General features: G+C 45.0%; 2 protein-coding genes across 6 annotated transcripts in view; one reads left to right on the top strand and one right to left on the bottom strand.

Moving 5' to 3' along the window:
- The first annotated feature begins 15850 nt into the window (after nt 1-15850).
- On the top strand, nt 15851-21501 carry MRPL33 (mitochondrial ribosomal protein L33). The gene is made up of 4 exons (XM_034060383.1): nt 15851-15935; nt 16765-16783; nt 18839-18945; nt 21097-21501. Exons 1-4 carry the CDS (start codon nt 15914-15916, stop codon nt 21144-21146), a joined length of 198 nt encoding a protein of 65 aa, XP_033916274.1. The 5' UTR covers nt 15851-15913; the 3' UTR covers nt 21147-21501.
- RBKS (ribokinase) overlaps nt 18113-25142 on the bottom strand; it is a 73706-nt gene continuing 66676 nt past the window's right edge. For 3 of the 5 annotated variants that reach the window (XM_034060379.1, XM_031045330.2, XM_031045332.2), the window contains one exon: nt 21335-22422. In XM_034060379.1, the coding sequence (XP_033916270.1) occupies nt 22249-22422 (174 nt within the window). In that variant the 3' untranslated portion in view covers nt 21335-22248. Of the gene's footprint in view, nt 20161-21334; nt 22423-25142 lie in introns of those variants that run through there. The other 2 variants (XM_034060381.1, XM_034060380.1) reach the window with 2 other exon arrangements.

Below are 25142 nucleotides of genomic sequence, written 5' to 3'. Positions count from 1 at the left end.
CAACCCAAAGGCACTCTGGGCTGTATTAACAGAGTCACAGCCAGTAGGTTGACAGACTGACAGATGTGTTTATCCCTTTTCCCTAGGTACTCAGATGGCAACTGCAAAACTGAACCCACTTTTGGACTCCCAGTGCAAAAAAAACATTGACACATGGGACCAAGTTCAGCAGACACCACCAAGATGGGTGAGGGCCTGAGTCCTGTGAGGAGAGGCTGTGGGCAACTGGGCTTGTTTGGTCTGGAAGACAAACGGGTTTGTAGGGGATAAACAACGGCCTGACAGCTCCTGCAAGGAGGTTATCAAGAAGAGAGAGCCAGGCTCCTCATGATAGTGCATAGCAGGAGGACAAGAGACAATGGACATAAAGGCATTCAGGCTGGCAATAAGGAAAAGCATTTTCACCATGAAGTCAGTCAAGTATTGTTCTCATCTTACAGCTGACTTCCTCCTTCTTTGAGGCGAAAGGTGAAACTTAGAGGTGAAACTAGAGACCTCCGAAAGTCATTTCTAATCTGAGGAATTCTGTGATTGTATGGTTTTGAAAGGTGTTTGGGAGCCTGAGTGTTACCCACTTCAGGAGCAAACACAGTACCATGTGAGATGATTGGCCAATAACTCTGCATGAGTAGAAACTACTCCATCAAAAGTCACAATGAATCACTTGCAATAAGATTTGTTTGCATAAAACAATTCACTGACAGTTTTAGACTAACAAATAGTTGAACAAAAGTCTGTTCTTCACAGCCTGACAAGGAATGCAATTCCAGTGAATTTATTACCCACTTGCACACCAGTTTCCCTTACTGCCCAGTAAACTGAAAGCTCTCTTCTCTCATTGAAGGCTGTCATCTCTACACGAAAAAGAATGAGAATATCAAAACCCAAAGCAGCTAGAAATATTTCTTTGATTATTATTATGGCACCTTCAGACTGAAGACTCAGATTGCTTCAATGCTGTTAATTAATTAAGCCTAGAAACACTTATGCCAGGAAGTTTGATATCATCACCCTTTTTTTACAGATGGGGGAGAACAAGACATAAGATTCACTCAGGGCTGCTCAATGAATGAAGGACCAAACCAGAAATAAAACCTGGGAATCCTGGCTCAGAGTCTTCTCTTACAATCTCTAGACAAAGCTTCTTTCCTGTAAAAATCCATCTAAGCTCTTCATAGAATAATGAGAGCAATTTATTCCCTCACTTGTTAACAATGAATTCTGACAGGCTTTGTAGTCAGGATGCTGCAGCTCAGTTAGGGGACCAAGGCTCTTCCCCATGAGGGGAGGGCTGGAATGTCAGTCTTTAGGTGGCTTAGCAGGGGCATGGTTCCAGCTGCCAGGTACTTGAACGCCTGCCCAAATCCCTGTGGCAAAGCTTTAGGGAAGAACTGGGACATAAATGACCAAAGTGACCTGCCAGAAACGTTAGGGAAGGATTTAGACAAATAGCAGCTGGGTTTGTAATGGTAACTCTTTGCCCTTCGTGTCACTTAAGAGGTAATGGAAAAACATTTACTTGCTCCTGTATCAGGTTGGTTTCTCTTTTCTTTCTACTTCATTTGCCTATGAACCACTTAAGGGAGCTGAAAGAGCTCTGAGACACAGGCAAGTTCCCTGTAGCACTTCAGCTGTGCCCCTCAATTCTGCCTTCTTCAGTTCCATCAGGTCTGGAGCACACAAAGTTCCTAAGGGCTTACAGCTCACGAGCAGTGACTTGCACTACCTTGGGATATGTAGGAAGGTAATGAGTCACAGACTTCTCTACCTTCTCTGCCCAGGGCAAATGGCTCACCATCCTCTCTGTCATCACTTCCAGGGTTTCTTCAGAGGCCAAGAAGTGGAGACATGAAGAGCTCCACAAGTGCTGACCATCCAGTATTTTGAAACAAACGACTCTGGAGATTGCTCAGCACCTTTTAACCACAGGACATTACATTTGAAGCTGGAACATCCCAATCTAGGGGATGCATGTAACTGTGCCATACTTGCTCAGCATCACATGAAACAGGCTCTGGCAGAGGAGAGGCACACTCAAGATTTCCACATTAAAAACCCCATACTTTTTGTGCTCTGATGCATTTTCCTTTTGCAAAGCAGTACAAGAAACACTATTCCCACAGAGCTTCTGGGGAAATCCTGCATGCCCTCTGCATTGCTGCCTTCAGCTTTTGGCTATAAGAAAGCTTTCTGCAGGGTAGAGTTGAGGGCACTGATCATAAGGTACAGAAACCAGAAGTGGGGAGGGGGGTCCATCTTTTACAATAAATCCTTGGGGAATATGTAAGCTCATCCTCCCTGTCTCTCCAGTGCCATCTGCCCCATCTCTACCAAGTCTCCAAGCTCAGGTCCAGTAGGTGGCATGTTTGAATGGACTAAACATCTGGAAAGAGTTTGCTATTTGCAGTCCCCTCCCTCAAAGCTCCATCTGTGGTTACACGTGGTTAACAAATCACTTCTTTGGTCCCAGATGTTTGCTGTGGCCCTTCCCTTTCCCTCTGGGGCATATTTAGCCACCAGTACAGAGTGTGCATCACCTCCTGCAGTGAGGCAGGCTGACAGAAAACAATGGCAGAAAAGCCATTGCCTTAACATCTGTGGCCAAATCACCTAGCCTCTGCCTGCCCATGTCCCTTGGTCCAGCATTGTCTTGGTGACCTAGGAAGCACAATTTCATATACACCTTTCTCGCACAGGAGAAGTAGAAATGTGACAGAAGTAGATGCAACCTTTCCAAGGCTGCAGACTCAGCCGAGATCTGGGGAAAGTGGTGGTAAAAAGGGGGAACAGAGAGAAGAGGGGAAGCACAGAGAAGAGCACTTATGTCTGTCAAAGCAAAAACTAAAAGGTTTGGGGAACGCAGGAGGTTGGCTTTGGCTTTGGCTCAAGATCAAAGCCTGGAGGTGGCTGTGGCTTTCTGAACTTCTAGCTAAAAGTAGCAGAAAGAGGCTCCTGTTTTATAATGCTGATGGTACTGAGAGCTGCTTGCAAGGGTCCAAAACTGCAGAAAGAGAAGGAGACCCAAGGATCTGAGACTTCCCATCACCCTGATTTTCTCTTGAGGGGGGAGAGGTTGGTGGGATTCGAGGCTCACATAACAGGGAAGACAATTTAGGTTATACTACCTTCAGAAAGACCAGGAACAAACACAACCACAACTGCCTATCTGGTTGAAGCAGGGTTAGGGGAAGCTGCAGGATAAGGAAGGAGCTAATTCTTCACCAAGCTGTGTGTTCAATGGAAACACACATTGGCAAGAAAGGAGAGTCCAGCTGAAGCCTAGAACATGAAATTGGACAAGTGGCTTTCTAAGGAAAAGCTAAAGGAGAAGTTCCACAGCTTGTTTCATTGTAGCGAATCACAGCAAGGCATTGCAGCCATGGAGAAGGCAGTCAGGTTAATTTGTAATCAAGAAGGGATTTGATACCCTGCTGAACTACAATTTGTGCAACTGTTGTACAGACAACTGTTTTCCTGAGGGCACCTACCTCTTTCAAATGCAGATGAAATGACTGAGGACATTCTCAAGAGAAGATAGCCTTCCACGGTGTTGAACCTTTGCCCAGAAGCCACAGCAGCCATCTATTCGTTCACAAATGCCCCAGTCTGTCAATAGCTCACCATGCAGCCTGGCCATTGAGATACATCGCTGGGATTGGTAGGTTAGCAAGCACTAGATATGGTAACCAGGATCAGTTGAAGCAGACACTTAAGAAGCTTCTTGGGGTGATAGACATGCACCCCTTTCAGGAGTTTCACAGTTCAGTACAATTGACATTCAATTATTTCTCTCTCTGAATTTCTTGCATACCAAAGGATTCTGGCAAAGAAACAAGAAGGGCTCAGCTAACCCAGGAGTAGCTGGTTTTTATGTCTCTTTGCACCCTGAGACATGGGAACACTTTTACACGTTAGTATGTTGGTGTCTCACTGTGGCTTGGCTGGGATCAATGGCAGATGGCACAGTGGCTTGTCCAGCAGGACTAACAATACAAGCAAATGTCTTCTGTGGCCAGTGAAGCTGTGGCAGAGACCACTGCAGCTGTTCATGCTAACAGCTCACAAATAATACAACCAACCAATAGGAAGGTTACTGTAAATTCATCAGGCAAATATTATTCAACCATGTGAAGAACGGCTTGACTAATGAAAAGGTTATTTGTGAATAATTCCAGAAGGATGACAACACATTGGAAAAAGTACAGAGAAGAGATACTGGGCTCATTGAAGGACTAGAAACCATGCCTTATAGTGGAAGAGTCCAGGAGCTCAATCTGCTTGAACAAAGATCAGGTGAAGAGCTGATCTGGTCACAGTCTCTTAGTGCCAATATAAAAGCAGAGGTTTGATGAAGGAGGGTTGTTCAGACTGGCAGACAAATAGGTAAAACAATGGTAGACAACTGAAATTGGACAAATACTGGCTAGAAAAGAGCCCATGCTCTTTTAGAAGTGGGAGTCATTAAGCAGTTTAAGTAAGGCTTCTCATGGATTACTCCATTCACCAGTGAATTGTAAAGGAAAAAAACCTCTCTGAAACCTCTATTTCCAAGAAAAAGGGAGTCAGTGTGATTCTGCAGCCTATGGTATTTAGGAGCTCAGACTCATGATACCACTGGCTCCTTCTCACTTTGCAATCTCTGAACCACCTCAGAACTGGCAGCAGAAGGTAAGGTGCTGAACACAGGGATATACCAATTGTGTTATTCAGCAAGGTTTAATTACTATGTTTGTAGTGACTGAGGAGATCAATGGAAAGACTCCTGGTGAAGACATCACCTTGAGTAAATCACTGTCGACAAGACACACCTTTGTTCTTCAAGGAGCAAAATCCTCTATGCATATGTCTTTTGCTCCTTGCCGTGCCTCTTTCCCTTTGCCTTCCACCAGTGAAAGCAACTTGGCACTAACTCAGGAAGGATTTGTGAGGTTTACCTCACTAATGATTGCACAGTGCTTTAGGAGCTTCATCTGGGAGATCCAGCCTGTTTGTGTGTGATCCTAATCACTTATTCCCTTAGACAAATGGAGGGAGGCACTTGCATCCTCATCTCTGGCAGCTACTGCAACAACAACTTTACAAATAGATTTGGCAGAGAATTCAAAAAATGAAAAGTGTCCTAACCATAAAGGCTAGAACAAGGATTAGACAAGGCTGCTTGATCTGGTAATTCACAGGGAAATCAGTAGTTCCTTCACTCACGACTGTATCATTCGTTGAATAAAGTCACTGCCTGAACCATTCCCAGTTCCATGTAGCTTAAAGGAAAAAAAAAGCCACTCTTCTTGTGCCCAAATGCAAAGTCACTCTTTGGATCATGGGATAATGCCATAAGGGTTTGGTGTGATTCCTTTTAAGAGAGGAGGTTTTCATATTGGTGTAAAAGGCAGTTCAGCAAATCAGTTCAGCCTCCATCAGCAGATTTCAACTCTAAAATCATAGCAAAAGCTGCCAGTAGGGAAACAGGCCCAATGCTCAGCTGCCTTTCTTTGTGTATCTGCTTGAAACCAATCTTGCAGAAAGCTTGTAGCCTCTAGACTGAATACTAGTCGAGCTGAAATAAATATGAATCAACAACAGTTAGGATGCTCAAGAACTAACAGTTGGTAATGTGGTAATGGAAGAGAGGGAGTGGTGAAGACAGAAGTCCATGTGTGTGGATTCCTTTGACAGTGGGTTTTCTTTGCTGAAGTATAATAATTCCTTGTACTTTTATAAAGCTTTCCTTCTAAAGACCTCCAAATTTCTTAGAGATAAAACTGTCCTTATCTTAGAGCTGTCAAGCAGTACAAACAGGGAAACGTAACTGTCCTTATCTCAGAGGTACCAAGAGGTACAGAGAAAATTAACTGCTTGAGACCACACAGAAAGACTGTAAGGCACTTAAATAAAATATATAAACTGTGGATCTCATGCCAACTACTGCTAATGGAAAGATTCCATTTTCTCTCTAAAATAGCTATGGCAGTTGATGAAACTATCAAAGTATCTAAGGTTCAATAGGATGAGGTTAAGAGCTCAGCCCACCTTAATGCTTTGTTTTAGCTGAAACTCCCTCCACAAAACTCACTGAAATCAGTGAGAAACCTCTCAAGGATGCCAATAAACCCAGAAGAAAGCCATACAGCTCAAGGTCCAGGCCTTGGTGGCTACCACTTTGTTTTGGGAACTTCCATTTAGATTTTCAAAGCAGTTCAGCTGCAGGTACCAACCCACTGCCAGGACTGTCCTGTTCAGCCTGATTGGGAATAGGTGACATCCCCTGTGGGAGAGTCAGAGGCTGAGGAGATGCAGCATTTCCTTAGTGCCAGCTCTGAGCCATGTATATGAGTCAATTCCACATGTTTCCAAAGTGGCTGGAGTCCTGGCTGCAAATGCAGTGGAAGATGGTCTGTCTGTGTGTGCTGCCCCACTGACCAGGATGTCAGAGTGGAAAATCCATCATTCTGCTCAAGAACCTCAGCTACTCTTACTTAATTCCTGTTGATCAGGCAGTGAGTTACAGGCTCCTTCTGAAACAGGAGCAACCTCACAAGAAGCAAGGCAATGAACACAGCGGCAGAGCAGGCAGCTATTCCATCCTCCTGTTAAGTGAAGATTGCAGCAGTTATGGAAGATTATACACCCCTTCCACTGCCAATCACAGTTGTTCCTTTTCTTGAGGTGAGAATTGATCAAAGGGCCTTTGCTCTTTGTTGCATTTCACACTGTTTGACCTTTCTGCTCAGGAGTTCTAAGGGTGAGAAAATGAAGCCAAGATTGGCAACTGGTAGATTTGCTTAAAAAGGTTAAATTGCATCTGACTGAGTGAACCCTGGAGGCCTACAGCAATTCAGCCCCTCTAAATCCTGGGATTTTATTGAAAGGGGTATAGCTGCATCTGATATGAACATATGCAGTAGGGAGACATGAATGCCCTATTTCTAAGCTTACTCTGGTATTACCAAAGCCCTTGGATACATAAGGGCATACTGTCCATACAGCCTGGCACTCAGGAAGTGCCACTGACTAAGCTGCTGTTGCTCTCACTGCCTCTTACAGCTGAGTGTGTTTAACCAAGGAATCATCCAGCTTCTTGTAAGCAGAACTCATCACTGCTGTATCTGAGCATCTCCATGCAGGGCCAAAACCAGAACCTCTGAGGACTTGCTGACAGAATTTGGTCACAGCAGCATTGCAGGGGTGTGCATCCCAGAGCATCATCTAGGTTCTTACAGAGCATCTGACAGCTCATGATATCAGTGCTGCCCAACACCAGGAGATTTAATGGGAAGAGGGAAGCCAACTGCAGAGGGACATGAGCAGGCAGTGCCTCTTTAACTCTCTCAATGAAGGAGACCTTTGCTATTTGCTCTGACAGTCTTGTATCATTCCTGGGAGGGACCATGCAGAGCCCACTCCTGGGGAAGAGCCACCCAGGCATTTATAGCATCTGGGGATGTAAGATACTGCTGTAGCTGAAGAATGGGTTAGGATTCTTGTCAAGGTACCAGTAAGTCACTGGTCTCAGTGTGCTGCTTTCTGAAGACAATGCAGTGCTGGGTCCTGACTTCACATAAAAAAAGGGGAAAAGGAATCACCAAAAAAGCCACAACAGGGGATGTTTTCCGTAGGGGAAGTGAAAAAAACCCCAAAAAATAAACCAAAACCTTAACCAATAAATAAATTAAAAAAGGAAATTGTCCACTGAGATGAAAATTTGAAACCCACTGAAACCCATAGACTTTTCTATGTAATTTACTTGATTTTTTTAAATAAAATAATCAAAATGAGGGAAAAAAAGACAGTGAAAAATGTCTATTTTTTTTCTCACTCTTCCTTTCTCCCCTTCCCCTTTTCTCCTGTGCCACCACTGAAAAGGGGGTAAGAGGAAAACTGACAATAAAGCCTGGGTCCCATAGGCTTCTGGGGAGAGTAAGAAGTTCTTTGTAGAAAGACTTTCAAAAAGGGTCCATGGGCAGCTTCACATCCTGACGTTAGACACGTTGAGCTCCCATCTCCATACTTCCTGTTCTTCAGGGAAATCCATTTGCCTCTGGGGTTAAGTGCTTCAATTATTAATCCAGGTGTATAATCATGGTTGAATACAGCCACGATGTGAAGCATGACTGCTCTCTCATCAAATGACTGGGAATAGTCACCAAAAGGACAGAGAAGGTGTGACCTCTTCACTTTCCTGTTTAACTCTGTTCCTAATTAAATTCCCTATAGGTGAGTTGATCAGCATGAGACCTCCAGTCGGACAGGTAAGTTGGTACAGAGGGGTTTTATTCTCCTTGCTTTCCAATTATTGTTTCATGAAAAATACATCAGTTCTAAAACGTCTGGAATAGATCCTGAGCTACATATGGAAGTGGATGGTTTGCCAGTGCTGGATGCTACCATAACATGTACGTCACCATGCCTTTCTCAGTTGGTGACTAGTAGTTTGCAAAGTCTGGGTGAGCATGGAGTGATTTTACCAGACATGAGTGAGATGCTATGTAAAAGCAGTCGTATGGTGTTTGAGGTTTGTCTTTGTAACTGGCTGCAGCATTCAAATACACCTCCTCCCAAGCTGTTGTTTCCTACTCTGTACATAAATCTTCCATCCACTTAGCTTGAATTTTGTTTTTTTGCTATGAAAGACCTTATAGATATGAGATGTGATTACCTAGAGAGGGCAGGCAGATAATCTCAGTTGTAGAGTTATATTTTTCTGTGTTAGCTTTCTGGGTTTGCCCTTTAAAGATATGACAGTTGTATATAAGTGGAAGTAATTTAGCCCTGGAGGGGTGAAATTCTTTTTTAAGCTCTCCATGTGATCTTAAATTGTTATTGCAAAAAGATCTCTAACCAGGAGCAACTGGGTCCAATCTGATGCTGAATTATAAATAACTAGAAATCCTGGGGCCGTGCTCTGCAGTGCCAGAGCTGTTGCCAGATGCAGTTGGCGTCAGATGTACGTCTGACTCAAAGGCATCTGCCCATATTTCACCCACAGGTATTGCAGACAGGAGGGGAGCTGGGGATGTGTCCTGCTGACTGTGCTGCAAGTGAAGCTTTCCCAACACCATGGTGCAGAGTATCAGATGGGTTGGCACTCTACAAAACTAGTGGCTGTACCAATACGGAGTAGAAGACAGTCCCTGCCTAGAAGAGTTAAAAGGCTGCAACTGGTAACAGAGAAGTGCAATGACTGCCTCTGGTTGTTCAGCAGCTCAGAAAACCCTTGGAATTGATTTAGCTCTGAAGACACTTTAAAAACAAGTTTAATCCCTTTACACTAAATCATTCTGGTTTAGTGCTAGCATGAGATGTGCTGACCACCATTTTATATACAAGCATGAGGTCACTACAGCCAATACTGGATTATGTACACTCTTTGATGGGAGTATCACCATTTCAAAATGATGCAAGAGTGTTTTTGTACTGAGGAAGCAGTGAGATCTTGTTACCCAGAACTAGGTCAGCACAAGCTAGTGCAGGGCAGGGCTGGGAATATTAACCTAGCAGCCTTCTCCCACTTCATCTGGAGAATGGACTGAGTCACGTGAGAAAGCAGAATATTTGGGCAGGAATTTATCTAAGGTCAGGTGCTATAGATCACGTCTTCATCATGTTTACATGTACAATTCTTATGCAGCTATGCCCCTTGGATGCTCATTGAGGTTGGGCTAAATAGCAAGGCACCCTTAAAGAACTGGAGTAGAATTATAGGACCTTTAGGGAATAACAACTAGTATCTTCCTGATCTTCACAGTTGGGAAGAGCAGTATTTCCTGTAATGGGATCAGAGCCTGTGTTGTAAGACTTGTGAGAAAAAGGATGGTGAATGGGTTTTTTTCCTGGTTCCTTCAGGTAGGATAACTTCTGGTGAAAATGTGTGATTCAGTCTAGCTTTGTTTTGTGGGAAGTTGAGGAACATCTTGCTCTATCTAATGGCATGGGAAAATAGCTTGTTCTTTGTCAGACAAGGAATATTTCCAGCCAGCTAGCTAGAGCTAACTTTAATTGATTTGATCTAGTAGTATAACAGCACTGAAGAGTTTAATGTGGGCTAAAAGGTGACTGGAGCGTACATATACCTTCATTGATCAACAGATCCCTTACAACAGGCCACCTGAAAACGTTGTTACAGTCCTTATCTTGTTAACCTAATGGACTGCCTCCCCTTTACAGGAGGGAGACTGTTTCTTCATATCTGGGAATGTGACGGGGCAAGGCCAGATGGACGGTGCTTATGAAACAGAGAGAGGAAAGGCAACGTTTTTGCAGACTATGCAAAGGTCACAGCATACACATCGTGCGTCATCAGGACTTTAAAATTGCTTGTATGTGTTTAAGTGAAATGGGTCTAGGGAGACTACAGCAGATGAAAAAACGTTTAGGGAACTAGCCAGAGACAGTTATGCAAGAGTCCAAGACTTCAAACAGATGTCTACACATGCTCCTGCCGAGCCTCATTTCTAATACCTGTCCCTTTGTGATGGTTCCTATTTTAAGTTTTAATCCCAGGTCTAGCTCAAAACCTGAGCTGGGCAGACAGAAATGAATGGAACACTGCCCTGCTTAACATCTTTTTTTCTGCTGTCCCATCAGGTGTAAATGACTGACTGGCTTCAGAAGCAGAAATGCGTAGAAAAAGGAGCGATGATGCATTCAGTGCTTGCAGTGATGAAGCCCTGGGGCTTTCTAAGCCTGGTGTTCTCAGATCAAGCAGCCATCAAAGCACATGACACCATAAATTTATGTCCTGCTCCTCCTTCCCAGCTCTCCGCCCTTCATAAAATCCATCAATATGCCTGCTCCAAATTCCCCAGAGACACGCTATTACCAGACACAGCCAGCCAGCCAGCCATCAGTTACTGAGGTACAGCTCATAAGTAGCTCACTAAAGAGCCTGCCGGGATAAGGGAGGGAACTTCTGTGGGTGTATTGTTACAGCCCCATCATTTCCCAAAACACTGAATGGAGTAATAACTTGTTTATAATGATGCATGACATCAAGACAATGCTACACAGCAGCCCTTGAGAAACATCTTTGAACCCTACGACCTTCTTCCAAGTGAGAAAATCTTTAGGGATGTCATGGGATGCAGGAAGCCCTGTCCTTCTTCCTCCCTTCTGGTTCTCTAGAGAATTATTGTTATTATTATTATTATTACTATTATTAAATGGACAGGACCACATCTACTTGCCACACTTGAACCTGCCTGTTTTATTTTTCTTCAGAGGTGATCACTCTGGCTTAAAGTTGAAGACACCCCCTTGCCAGGAAGTGATGGGAGTGATACACCAATTATTCCATAGTAGATTTTTGACATAAAATGAACCATGTCCAGGCACTTGAGCTATTCTCCAATAGGAGGAAAAAAATCCATTCCCTATCTGTGTCACACCATGTTCACATATTTATTCTGCCATAATTATTCTCTCCCCTTTCCTTTATTTACTCTGGTTAAAGATAACTGACCTTACAGGTTCACAGCTTTGATTTTGATACACTCTTTCTTTGCCACAGTACCACAGTTAAATCCCTTTGTGCTACATGGCAACCAATCCCTCCTTCCTTTGATAGTGCACTCGGTACGCTGCCTGGTTGGATTCCATGTTTCTCAGCTATAGAGAGCATTTGCTGACCAGCTAGCTCCTTATATTTTCATGTTTTACACTGTAGCAGAAATGAAAGCAATCCAAATTTTAGGGGGGTTGAGGGGGAGAGGGGGAACAAACCAAAAAACAAATGACAACTGCTCCTATTCCCCTGAGATACCTGCTTTAGAGATGAAATCTAACACACCTTCTATCCCATCCTTCCCCAGGCAGCTTCTCTCAAAGAAAGGAATAATCTCTTCAGCATCAGTGTAGGTGATTTACATCTGGGGGACTAAAAAGTCTTAGGACTGAGCCCTGCAGAAGACTTAAGCTGCTCTGTGTACAAAAGTCCATGCATAGAAGGCAAAATCCTTGTTTTGTTGCCCCAAAAAGGGAAATAGGTTTAGAGGCTTGCTAAAAACAACTTTCAATCAGTTTTACACATGTAGACAATGCTGCCTTTAGTGTCCCATATGGTCCCAGCTGTTGGCATAAGCAATGACAATGACATTCATTTCTTTGCACATATGTCCCATGCGAGTCCAATTTTTCAGCTGCCTGCCTGCTGATGGGAAGTGATATTCACCCAGAGAAAAGCTGTCCTTGAGGCCCACAGGATCCCAAAAAGTGTCAGTGGGGAGGATTAGTTGTACTATCACTTCCGGCTACTATCTAATTTTATCTGTGTATCACTGATGCCGAACGTCATTCTTTTTACCATGAGAACCCCTCGACAAACAGGACTAAAAATAAAAAGCAAGAGCTCAGAGTTGGCACAAAGTGTGCTACATGGACTCCAATTTGTATAGCAGGAACTATAATCACTCTGAGACGTGCCCAAGCCCTCAGGCATCCCACGGGATTTCAGTCACTTGTTTACAAGGTGTTTTGATTTGCAGCTGTTTGACTACTGTGGCATTTCAAGAGGGGGTGGTTTGAAAGGATGTTGTTACTTTGGACGTTTGGATTGGGAAACGGGCATTGAAAAATCACACAAGAAAACAGGTGAGTGCTGTCTTTGTTCCTCCCCCCTTACATATGAATGACGTCAGTGCTGGAGAAAGGAGCTCCAAGAACAGATCTGGAGACCGGCTCTTTGGAAGGGAATAAGCAGGGAACAGGTAAAGCTCTGAGAATGGAGCCATATCCTAACCAAAGTTCCCCATATCTGATCTGAGGGGAGTAAACACCGGAGGTAAGAAGGGAACCATCCAATCCCATTGCTTTTCTGCTTTTTCTAACAAGGCTGCCAATAAATACATTGACACTGTGCCATGGACACCCTATGAAGTGGGCTAAAGGCCATCACTTCAAACAGGCCAGCAGCTGAAATGGATTTGGTCACTGGCTCAGAGTGATTTAGCTCTTTCCATCATTCCTGCTCTCCTGACCTGGACAGTACCTCTTTCAGAGCTGCATTAAGCTAATGCCCACTTTCTTCTGAGCCCTCTTGGGATAATGGATTCAGATATGCAGAAAGAATGTAAAAATCCACCTGCTATGTGGGATGAGTGATGTGCTCGTGAGTGTTTGTTTAACACTGTGGACAGCACGAACTCAACTAAGTTGTAACGTGATGAGAAAGGGAAAGCAAGGGGAGAGGAGAAAATAGTCTGGCTGTTTCAAAACTATGTCCACCGAGCTGTGTGCATTTTTGGCTTAGTTAGCTGTTTGCCTGTTTTTTTGTGGGAAACCAGGAAGGACACGTGGAGCTTTTCCCAGGCTTTAGTGTGTTATTCTCTTGTTTCCAGCACTGGGTTCTGTATGTGTTAATTGACAGTAACTCATGTAGAAAACAGAGTGCCAAGAGGATATTTACCTTGCAAACATTTCATCTGCTGCCCCGCTCTCCTTTCCTGTGACTTTCTCAAGTGATGACTGATTTGAAGTGCCACACGCACTTGAAGAAGCAGCACTCCTGCCAGCCTTCGGCACAAGCGCCTTTGCCTGCCCAGTGTGTGCCAGCAACCTGACCACACTGTCTTGGCAAGGAGCAGCCTCTCCGCACTTCCTGGAGGTAAAAGAGGGCTCAGCCTAGAATGTAAAGCATAAAAATGGAAAGAATAAGTTAGGGTACAACATGACAAATTGTTGTTTTTCTAGCTGAATTAAAACCCACCCTATGTTTGATTCTGAGTGACACTGATAGGTTTGGCACCAGCAGCTTCTCCACTGAAGACATGAGTGACTTCTCTCTAAGGAAGCACCAGCATTATCTAGGCTGGCATTACAGTTCATCACACTCCTTGCTTTCTTTAGGCAAAGTTGAAGGAAAAATGTGCATTTGCATTGCACATGCCACTGAAGATCCCAAAGTACACGACTTACCCTAGCCCACACAGTAAATCTGTATCACAGTCATGGTTAGAAATCCTGACTCTCCCTCCTTTCCTCCAGCCAGGATGCCTTGTCCCCAAGGTTAGCTATGACTACAGCCATCAGGGGTGTGCTACACCGTCACCACCATACCATACACACCAGTTTCAGCCTCCCTGTTTTTCACCCATAGCTATGGAAAACTGCTAGAAAGGAAGCTGAAGATTGCTGAAGTCTATTCTAATCCACGGTGTCTATATTTATGCAGCCCTTGTCACAGCAGAGCAGAGAAAATGTCACTGGAACAGTTTCCTTTTTGCCAGCAGGCAAGAGGTTTAAAAAGAGGCAGTATAACCTCTATTTGATGATGTGTTTGTACAAATGTTTAACTTGCTATTTCATTTTAAAATCATCTTTAATGTTGATTTATATTCCTGGCAGTGAAGCCAGGAGGTTGGCAATCCCATTCCATTTCAGTCTGTTCTCTGACTGAGGCAATAACGCAGATCAAAGGGAAGAAGTCTTACAGCACTCACATTCTATCATCCTGACTGTTTTCAAGTTCTCACTCATGGGCAGATTATGTAACTACTAGATTTATACTTCTGAAGGCCAAATAGTAAAGCCTGAGCCGATGTATCATTAAGAGGAAGTATGTGGAAATGACTGGACTGAAACAAAGCACAACATATCAAGTGAACGCTTGACGTGAGCCGCGTGGCTTTCCTCGAGATGTCGTCTTGCTCCAGTCTTTTGCAGGGTCAGCCACTTGTTTTGGTGCCACAGAATATCAAATTAACTGCATGTTAAACATCCCAAGCCTTGCTTTCCATCTAAATACGTCAGGCTGAGATTGTAATTGCCTTTGTAATCACTAAATAGTCAAGGACTTGAACTCCATCATTAACTGTGTATCCAATGGGTGGGAGAGGGGGAAGTAAGCCACAGAGTAGTTATGCTTTAGAGGATAACAGCATACAGTTGTTTTCCTAACTGCTCAGAAGAACGTGAAAACTTGCCTGGGTGCCCCTTGAGCCTCCCTGCCCATGGGTTTCGAACAGTCTCTCGTAATACTGATGGGTTTAGTTTCCTAACGCCTCAGGGACTTCACACCTGAGGGTCAAGTACCCTCTTTTTCACACAACAGGGAACAGTGGGGGTTAGCAAATGTGCTGAAGGATGACAGAATGCACCAAGAAGAAAGGCTTAGGGGTGTTGGTCCATAAGAAACTTAACATGAGCCGGCTTCAGTGTGCGCTCGCAGCCCAGAAACCAACCATACCCTGGGCTGCATCAAAAGGAGCGTGACCAACAGGTCAAAGGAGGTGATCCTGCCCCTCTACTCTGCTCTCGTGAGACCTCAGTTAGAATATTGTGTGCAGTTCTGGTGTCCTCGACACAAGAGGGATGCTGCTCAAGTGAGTCTGGAGGAGGCCATGGAGATGCTCTGAGGGCTGGAGCAGCTCTGCTCTGGAGCCAGGCTGAGAGAGCTGGGCTTGTTCAGCCTGGAGCAGAAAAGGCTCCATAGCGGGAGAGCTCAAAGCAGCACCAGTGCCTAAAGGGGCTGACAAGAAATCTGGAGAGGGACTTTTTACAAGGGTTTGTAGGGACAGGACAAGGGGCTTTGAACTAAAGGAGGGTAGGTTTAGATTGGGTAATAGAAGAAGCCCTTCCCTCTGAGGGTGCTGAGGCGCTGGCACAGGGTGCCCAGAGAAGCTGTGGCTGCCCCATCCCTCGCAGTGTTCAAGGCCAGGTTGGACACAGGGGCTTGAAGCAGCTCCAGTGGAAGGTGTCCCTGCCCATGGCAGGGGTTAGAGCTGGTCCCTTCCAACCCAGACCATCCCGGCACTACCCTGTGGGCCGAACCATCATGGCGGCCGCGCCTCACCTCAGAGCCGCCTCCCGTCACGCGCATGCCCCGCCCCCCCTGCGGCCCCTCCCGGCGCCCCGGAACCGCTCCTCGGGGCTGACCCGGAAGTGGCGGCGGCAGCGGCGGGGCCGGCGAGCGGCGGCCGGAGCCATGTTTGTAACGGTAGCGGCCTGTGAGTGGTACGGGGGTGGCGCGGCCCGGGCCGCAGGGGCGGGGAGCGGGGGAAGCGGAACCTGAGCCCGCAGTGGGGAGCTCCGGGGCCCGAGGGGGGAAATGGGAAGTGGGGGGGGCGGTGGTGGGGAGAGGTTGGGGGGAGAGATGTGTCCTCCTGGGGTGTGATGGAGGAACGGTGCCGAGGGAGGATGGCCAGAAGTGATGGCCTAAACGAGACCTGCATGGGCAGAGAACAGCCTCTTTTAAGTCACTGTTTTGGTGGGGGTTTATCATTTATAGTTAGATTTGTGATTACCTCAGCTTCAGTTTGCTGACAGAAACAGATAATTCTGCCTGTTTCACGCTGTGTGGCAGGTTAGATCAGGGGAACAAAACACAACCTTCCGAGGTCACTGTTACCTGAGAACAGCCCTGGCCTGCTCCACTGTGTGGCTGCATGAGCCATGGCACTGTGACAGGAGCCAGAGCAGGTGTCAGCAAGCAGAGAGTGGGGCTGCAGCTCTCACTGGCAGAGTTGTCTATATCACACACTGTGCATCCCCATAGTGAGTTCATATCCAGTACTGAAAGCATCTGGAGGCTGCAGCAGCTGCACACCATGGAGGTGGTGGTGGTGGAAGACAGAGCAGGCAACTGCGGGCACATGGGTGGGAGGAAGAGTGCAATGTTTTGGTGACAGCAAGGCTCTTTCACAGCCTATCTGGGGCTATGGCAAAGGCAAGCAGTGGAAAACTCTTAATCTTTGTATGCTGCATGTAGAGGAAACAAGATAAATAACTGTTTTTCTTTTTTATTATTCTTCCTCTTCTTCGTGCTGCAAAAAACAGTGGCCAAGAGCAAATCTAAGTAAGTGTTTTCCTCATCAGTTTTTGATTTCTGCTACCACCCTGTATCTTCAAGTGACTTGACATAATATTAGGTATCTGTAGCATTTTGTAATGTACCCATGATGACTGCAGTCCTTATGTCTAGCTGCGTCCTCTCAGTCCTTCTGTATGTGTATCTTTTCACAGGTAAGTGCAGAATGGTAGAAGCCCTCCTGGAAGTGCAGCAGGGGCAGGTTTTGCCCTATAGGCTGTCGCATTTTGCAGAGCTGTAATATCCAAAGCACCCTGCACAGGGGAAACACACCTCTGTGCTTTGTGATTAAAGAGAGGCTGTAAATGATCCCCATGACCTTCCTCTTGTTGACCTTACATATGTTTTAGTTGAGGAGGGCAAGCTGGGGTACAGTGTGGGTCTTCGGGCAGGTGCCCCGAACCTTTCCCATGGGGAGAATGCAGGACGCTTCCCAGCTATAGCATGTCTGTGTGTCTGTGTGTGAGCAGATGGGGTGCAGGCAGTGTTGTGGGCATCTCGATTTGCTCTGTACTGCAGCTCAGGATGTCTTGGTGTTTTACTGTTATCTCTTTGTGGAAACAAACACAGTAAAGCAGGATGTTTCCGTGAGGTGGAAAACCAGCTTTTTAAAATGGTGTTTCTCATGGTAATGTATTGATTTCCCTCACTCCCTTCTGTTTTCCCCCTGGTCTTCCTTTCTCTGTTCTTTGCATAGTCCCATCTATACTGCAGGAATATGTTATCTCCTTATATTACCTATAAGATTAGGTTTTTTGAACAAGGTGTGTATTGTTCAGAAATGGCTTGGCCTCAAATCTGTGGTGCACAAGAATTTAGGGCCTGGTTGTACCAATACCACTGATCCCCCCAAAAGGGGAAACCACACAGAGGGTTTGAGGAAGTGGGTGAGGTACAGGGGAAGGAGTGTGTGTGGTTACTGTTGCTACAGTACTGTACAGGAAAGGATAATAATTGGGGATAATCCCTAGACCGTCCTTGGTCAGTTGGTCTCCAGGAATCCAGCATTCTGTTTATTTTGATCTCTAGAGTGAATTAGATTGCAGAGCTAGAAAGGGAGAGCTCAAGGAAGCACACTGGTCAGGGCTGCACAAGTGGGGAAGAATGGATGTCTCTTCCAGGTTAACTTTGACAGACCATTTTGTATTAGAAGCAGGAAAATCCAAGGAAATTAATTGAATGCTTACATGCAGAGATGCATCCACCTTTACATTGCAGTGGAAGAGAAGGACACAGTTTGCAGGCTGGTTAAAGGGTTTGACCTTCTTTTGAAATGCCAGAAGCTGCCCGGTGTCTGGGGAGTTGTGCATATCTTAGCCTACTTCCAGGCTGGAGGTGTGGTGTCTCCTCAGTCTCCTGGCTTGCTCTACTCCAGGGACACTGTAGCTGCTGCCAGTCAGCCCCATAGATCAAGAGCCCTCCAGTGGGGAAGGGGCTTCCTGGCACTGGGTTAACATCAAGCCCCGTATCTGTAGTGGGATGGGCTGTGCTGATGTGTCCTGCTTCTCCTTTTGCATGCCACTTGTTGCATCCTGTCTGCTCGGGTTCTGTGCATGTGGAAGTGATATTCTGTGATGCAGTGTCATCTATAGCCAAACATCTTTAACTACCATCATTCTTCCTCTGTTGCTATTCTCTTTTAAGTTACAGTGACTCAATTGCATGCTGATTCATTTTTCTTTTCCTTTTTTTCCCCCTCATTCTTTTACTTTCCCTTTTTTTCACTTTTTCTTTTCCTTCTCTTTCCTTCCCTTTCTCCCTTCACTGCTTTGTGGAGGAGCTACTTCTTTCTGGGCTTGTATTCTGTTCAGGAGTTATGTAAACTTGATACTAAATCTTATGGGTTATAGTGGGCTCTTTGTCTGTTACAAGTTTAGCATATAATACTGACACCCCTATCCAGAACAACCATGAAATTGAAATCAAGTATCTTAAGTGACTCTGCCAAGTTGTTCATGCTGAAAGCTTGTCCCTGCCCTGGCAGATTGGCCAGGCCCTTGCTGCAGGTTGGTGCAGTGATACAGACATTCCTTGTGACTTTAGATACATCCTGGTGAGGATGAAAAGTGCTGCGGAGACGGGCTACTGTTTCAACGTCAGGAGACTCCGGCTGCAGGACAAACTGGTCCTGTACAGATATGATCCCATTGGTAAGAGCTGGGGGAAGAAGTCAGCCTGCTTTGTATAAGCTTCTTGGGCTGTGTGGGGCAAAGGTTTGAATGTAACAGGATTCTTCCCATCTAGCAGCATATGTCATAAAATGTTTCATATTGGGATGACTGTATGGTTGCTGTTCTCTATGACATTCCAGTGGGAAGTAAACATTACCCTCATTACAGATCGTGGCAGGGAAACAAAGTAATGACTTGCCTGACACATCAGAGCTTTGATGACAGCCATGCCACATGGCAGTGGCAAAGCAAAGTAACACAGGAGTTCTTTCATTCTGTTTCTTTGTGTGGTTTGATAGACTGTGCTACCTCCAACAAGCAGCCACGAAGTACGCCTCAATAGAAATGTTCTTTTATGCTCCCATGGGTGCTCTAGACAATAAATTTTAACCATCACTTACATAATAGACTTTTTCTTTTGGAGAAATAAACACAAGTTCGTCCTTCTCCACAGATGATACTGCTGTCCAGATGACAGTTTGTGGGTTCTTTTGTGTTCCTCTGGACTTTGTAGACTTTCTCAGTTTAAGAATCCTATTTGTTGAGGGGTTATAGCACTTGCCAAGCTGCCTTTTGCTCACCCAGCTTTCTGAAAGATGGCTGAGAGCTCAAGTTTCTGAGGGAGAAATGAGTCTGTGGTTACTATTAAAAAGCTGAATTTATAATGCTGAAAAGCTTAATTTGGGGAAACTTAGAACTTAAACCAATGTGAGAAAGGCTTACTTAAATCTCTAGAACAGAGAAGTGTATTAAGCAGCTCTAAGTAGATGACATAATGCATGGCCAGTAGTTATGTTTTTCAAGCTTATTTTTTGATTATGTTCTTGTTATCTGACTGACCTTTTCATACTGAGCTCTAACAGTACAAGAGGTTCATGGGAGGTGAGAGGAACCACCACAGAAGCAGTATGCTCTCATTAGAGCACTCATGCCGACAGAGGTTGTGGCTCCCCTTCTGAATTCCATACAGAAGGGGAATTGGAGATCACTGGGATTACTTTGTTGACTAAGAAAAGTTGAAATTACTGCATTGAGACATTGTGCAAAGTGATCTTCCAGAAGCTTCTCAAGCTGTAGGGAATGCGAAGAGTAGGAGAGCTCGGTCTAAGCAGCGCTTCTGTTGTGGAACATGTAGTAGGTTGTTGAAGTACGAAATTGGAAGTAATTAAGAAAAGAAGCTCTGATCTTTGTAGCCTGTAGTAGAACACAAGTGAGAAATTGATGTGAGAAAGTGCTGTATGTGTGAAGGGAAGTAAATCCGAGTCTAGATACCACCTCACATCAGGAATATGTTAGGAAGCGTTTTCACTTGGCATGCATTTTCACCTTATGTTTTGTACTTCTCAGAAACCTGGGACCTCTGCAGAATGAAGCTTTTTAGTGAAGTAGTGGCAGTGGTGCCCAAGTTTCACTACCTCCTAACTGCAGCAACAGAATGTGTTACTAAGTTGCACTGTTTCTTAAAATGAAACTTTTATGTGGAAGAAGAGATTTTGTTATTGTGTAGCTTTCACAGGAATTCGTATAACAAAGTTCAGTCAGAACAGTGGGGCTGTTCGCATGGCATTGTAGAGCTTTGCTTTCATTTATTTTTTGGGCTTTATTAAAGTAATGCATTGACTATGCTGAACCTGCAGCTGAACCGACTTTGCCAACATGTGCACCAGGCATTGGAGGCAAAGTCAGTTTGTGCCTCTCTCCCAGATCCACAGGACACTTAGTTAATGTTTCAGTCTGTGAGACCACCTAGATCCAGCTCATCATCTGTAGTTGTTTGGGCTTTGAAGTTGAAGAACAGTAGAAAGCACTAAGAACCTATTTTTGTCCCTGCACTGAGCAGCTGTGACTCAGAATAGTCACACAGAGCAGCTGTTGAATGTTTTCAGGCACTCAGATCTTGATACGTATTTCCATAGAGGTAAAATGGACTTCTTAGGAGCTAAAAATTGCATGTGGTAAAGTGAAAGCACTACTAAAGCCCTTCAAGATCTGGTTAGCAGCAGTGCTGCACCAGTCGGGTGCTCCACACTCATTTAAGCAGCGAAGACAGTCATGAGAAAGGGACATAGGCTCATTGCATTGCATTTTAACACTTCAGGCTTCTTAACAGAGTCTTTTTTTTCCCTCTAGCAAAACAACGTGTCCTCTTCACAGAGAAGAGAAAAATCCGCTCTCTCTGAACAATGACCGGAGTTGATTTATGTGAGAGGAGAGATGGTCTGGGGGGAGGATGGGGTGAATGCTGATTCAGAAATCCAACGACATGGGCTGAAAAGAGAGGAAATGAACTGGGATCACCGTCTCCTGTGATTTGAAGGCCATTGTGAATAAAACAATGTAGAGAGAGAAAATTCTTAATGTCTGGACATAGATCATCAGAGTAACATTTATTTATCTTCTGAGTTATTTTTACAGTACTCAATTAAAAAAAAAATTAAATAGCAAATCCCATTGTGTTTTCCATTGTGAAAGAGGCTGTAATCTTCAAAGGAGCTATTGTTTTAGACAGCAATAAAAATTAACATTTTCCACAGCAGGAATTCAATGGCAGGATTGCGAGTTTTTCTAACCTACCAGCCACAGATTCAACAGGAGTGACCACAAACTGGTCATACCTTGGAGGGGAAGTTCTGCACCAGCACCTTCCTAGGAAAGGAATAAACAGTGGGAACCCGGTGAATTGAGATGAGCTTTTGGATAAGCTGTGACCACGGCTACAAGGGCTAGGTTATTGTCAGTCAGGTGAGCAGGATGGAGTTTTCTCTGCTGTGTGTTTGTCAAGCATGAAGAAAGCAGGCAGTCAACGTAGTTCTGGGATGGTTTTGTAAGTTTTTCTTCTTTAATTAGCTCCCCTATTATCTAATAGTGCTAGAAGTGTTTTTCAAAGTCTACCTTAGTAGCACTCTCATCCTCTTTCCAGTCTGAGGGATCTTCCCCAGCCTAGCAGAGCACATGGGAGCAGATGGGGAAGGAGCCAGGTGCTGGCCTGGGTGTCTGCAGCCCAGGACTGATGCTGTAGTCTCAAAGCTAATGCTCTGCTTTATGTGAGCATTAGCACCATGGTTGTGTGTGGGGCTAGAGACCTGCTGCTGTGCTGTGTTCAGAAGACCCCATGTGCCCACCCCATCTTACTCTCTAGAGCAGCAACAAACAGGATTCCTCAGGTAAGAAGCAAAAAGGCTTTCCTGGTCTTTCCAGGTGGCAGAGAAGAACCTCAGTGGTCAGGAGACTAATGTTGTCTGTGATAACATAAAATTGGTACCTTGAGCTAAGCAATGTCAGTCAGAAGAGGTTCTGGGGCAAGTCCTTCCTATAAGGGTATGAAGATTGTGTCCCTGCTGCCTGGACGCTCACTGATGCGACATAGTTCGAATTCCTGACCATTTCCTCCATGGGTAACCTGGGGTAGTAAGCCAGGTAGAAGGCCAGTGCTCCCACAAAACTGTCTCCAGCTCCCTGGAATAAAATAACAAGTTTTAGTAACCTCGGAGAGGGAAACAATTCACATTTACTGGAAAGACAGAAAGTTGCAGCATGGGTTGCAGGAGGCAGGAAATTGTTTGGGGGTTGAGTACTATTCATTCTTCGGTGCCCAGGAAATTCTGCTGTGTTAAACTATCGATACTACTATCCTATCCAAACCACGATCCTGCCTTTGTGCCCAGCTGTTGAGTCAAGGTATACACTATAATACGGCTGAAAACATAAAGAAAAGCAAGTGTGCTACAGTTCAGCAGCATGCTGTTCTAAACACTGCTTTTGAAACTTCCTGTTGCTGGAGTGCCCAATTTTGATTTCTCAACCTGGATGTTTCATTAAAGTTATTTTTCTCTCCTTTAACTTCTGTTTTTCATAAAGGTCAGTGGTAGAAGGGACAGAGGAAAGGGGAAAAAAAGAAACCACGTGGCCTGTGGCATCTGTAAATTCCTGGTTGCATGAAGATACATTTGGATGCCTTCAAAGCTTGGCTGTTGCTCATTAAAAAGGTCCCACTTACGAAGGTCTGTTCTGTGTCTCTCACATAACCCCCTCTTATCCCTGGGGCAAGCTTTGGCACCTGTGATGATTTGCTGTACGGGTGGAAGACAGTGAGGTTCTCCTGGCATCTATGGTCCTCTTCAGCTGTCCATCCCTGGGCCACATCTCCCAGCAGAGCTGTCCCATGCTCTGTCCACCTTGCATGATAAGCCCTGGGCAAACAGGGAGGACACCATGCCCTGGCTTGCTCTGAGCTACTACTAGTGATGCTCTGATCAGCAGAGAACGATAATTGTTTGCCTACCAAGTGCTTTTGAACAGTAACTGCTGTTTTGGGATGTTGACTGCTCTTGTAGTGTCCCCAACAACTGGCAAAATGATTCATTTTAACTAGATTTGCTCATTTTGTTCCACAGGGTCCCTTCCCCCTCCTCCCCTAAAACTGCCTTGATTTCTAAGGCCAGACTAGTAGCAATTCTTATTGGTACCATAAAACTGGTTCTAAGGAAATCATACGTCATATCAGGAAAAGCATTCCACTGAACACACTGGTAATATCTTCTGCATTCAAACCCCAGCATATGGACTATCTCCTCTCAGGGGATTTGCCTCTGGAGTTGTAACAAATAGGCCCCAAGGGTCGTGGGACAAGAGCAAAGGGCCTGGAAAAAGTTAGTTAAGATAGCTGAGCAAAGTTTCTAACTGGAAGTTAAGGTTAGGAAGTAGTTTTCCAATTCTGAGTTCTAGTGGTTCTCAGTGTTAAACTCCTACTTACCCTAAAATGAGCTGCATGTAAGATCATTCCAGCTAAAATCCCACCACTTCCACAGCAATCTGTCCGTAATGTTACAAGCAGCTGACAGGCAGAGCAGTGTGGCAGTGCAAGGGGTCCCTACAAGGGTAAGCACAGGATACAGGCGCCCACACTGTGCCTTGGCTCTCTTTGTCCAGCCCTTCCACAGCAGCTGTTTGCATTGGCATTCCCAGCTGGGAAACTCCCTGCTTAACTCTCACTTAGCCTGGTGTTTGGACTCTTGTCTCCCATTGCATTCCCAGTGGGACACATTGGAGAGCAGCATCTGGCCAGTCAGAAGTTAACAGGGAAGCTGTACCCACAATGGGCAGCACCTGTTTCAACAGTTCTGTATTCCTGAACATACCATGGGCAATCCAAGGCTTTTATCAACTTCTGCTGGGCCTTTGTCTCTCTCCTGGTTTCCAGAGTGCTCCCACAAAGGCAGGTGGAGCAGGAGCCCATGAGTGCTAGTTAAGCATTGCCAGTGCCTTTTGTCTGATGCATAATACAAGAATCTCTGGCCATCTCACGAGTTTATAATCTAATCAGTGCATGATTAATTATTACAGCTATTTTGGCACTGCTGTTACAGAGGAGTAGAGTTTCAGGTCTGTTATGCTGTAGCTGTAGCAGGAAGAGCTCCTTTTTACCTCAAATATTTCTCATACCCTGATCACTGGGTAGTGGAAGTGGCCAAATACTATTTTCATGAGAAATACTCAGAATATCAGGTGTCAAATAGCAAAAACTATTACTCACAAGGAGCATTGAGCAGAATACTGGCTTTCTGATCTTTTTAAATGGAGGTAACTAAATGCTGCCCCAAACATTTGCTGCACTGTTTGCTACTAACTGCACATCTCCCAGGTCTTAGTGTGCATCATGGCAAGAGAGCGTAAGTGATTCTCCTTGCAATGTTACCGTGCCTCTCCACTTGTGGGTGATGCGCTGACATTGCAAGGCAGCTGTAGATCTCCCTTTTGGAGAGGCTGGATAACATGAGGGGACTACAAAGGTGGAAAAGGGGTAAAGAGCAGACCTGCATGCAGAATGGCAAAAGGCCACCTAGATTTGTTTTTGCAAGAGAAAGGCTTATGGAATGATTGGGAAAATATACAGAAGGATTTGATGCCCGTAAACTTTTGCTGAAATCCTTACTTCCCATACATAGACTGAAGGAGTTGGTATCTAAAGCTCAGCTACCACAGACCCCAATGGTGCCATATGTTCAGTTGCTGGTCAGTAAATGTTTTATACGTGGGGTGTTTTCAGTATAGCTGCTGCAGTGCAAACAGTGGCATGCATCAGGGTGATGATGCAGATACCCTGTTCACCCTCACTTCTGGTCCATGCAGACATGACTGGCCAAACATGCCTTAAAAAGCAACAGTAGAACTGATCC

Source organism: Melopsittacus undulatus, chromosome 3, assembly GCF_012275295.1.
Source record: "Melopsittacus undulatus isolate bMelUnd1 chromosome 3, bMelUnd1.mat.Z, whole genome shotgun sequence".
NCBI lineage: Eukaryota > Metazoa > Chordata > Aves > Psittaciformes > Psittaculidae > Melopsittacus > Melopsittacus undulatus.
Note: the sequence above shows the minus strand (reverse complement) of the source record. Positions and strands in the feature narration are given on the sequence as shown.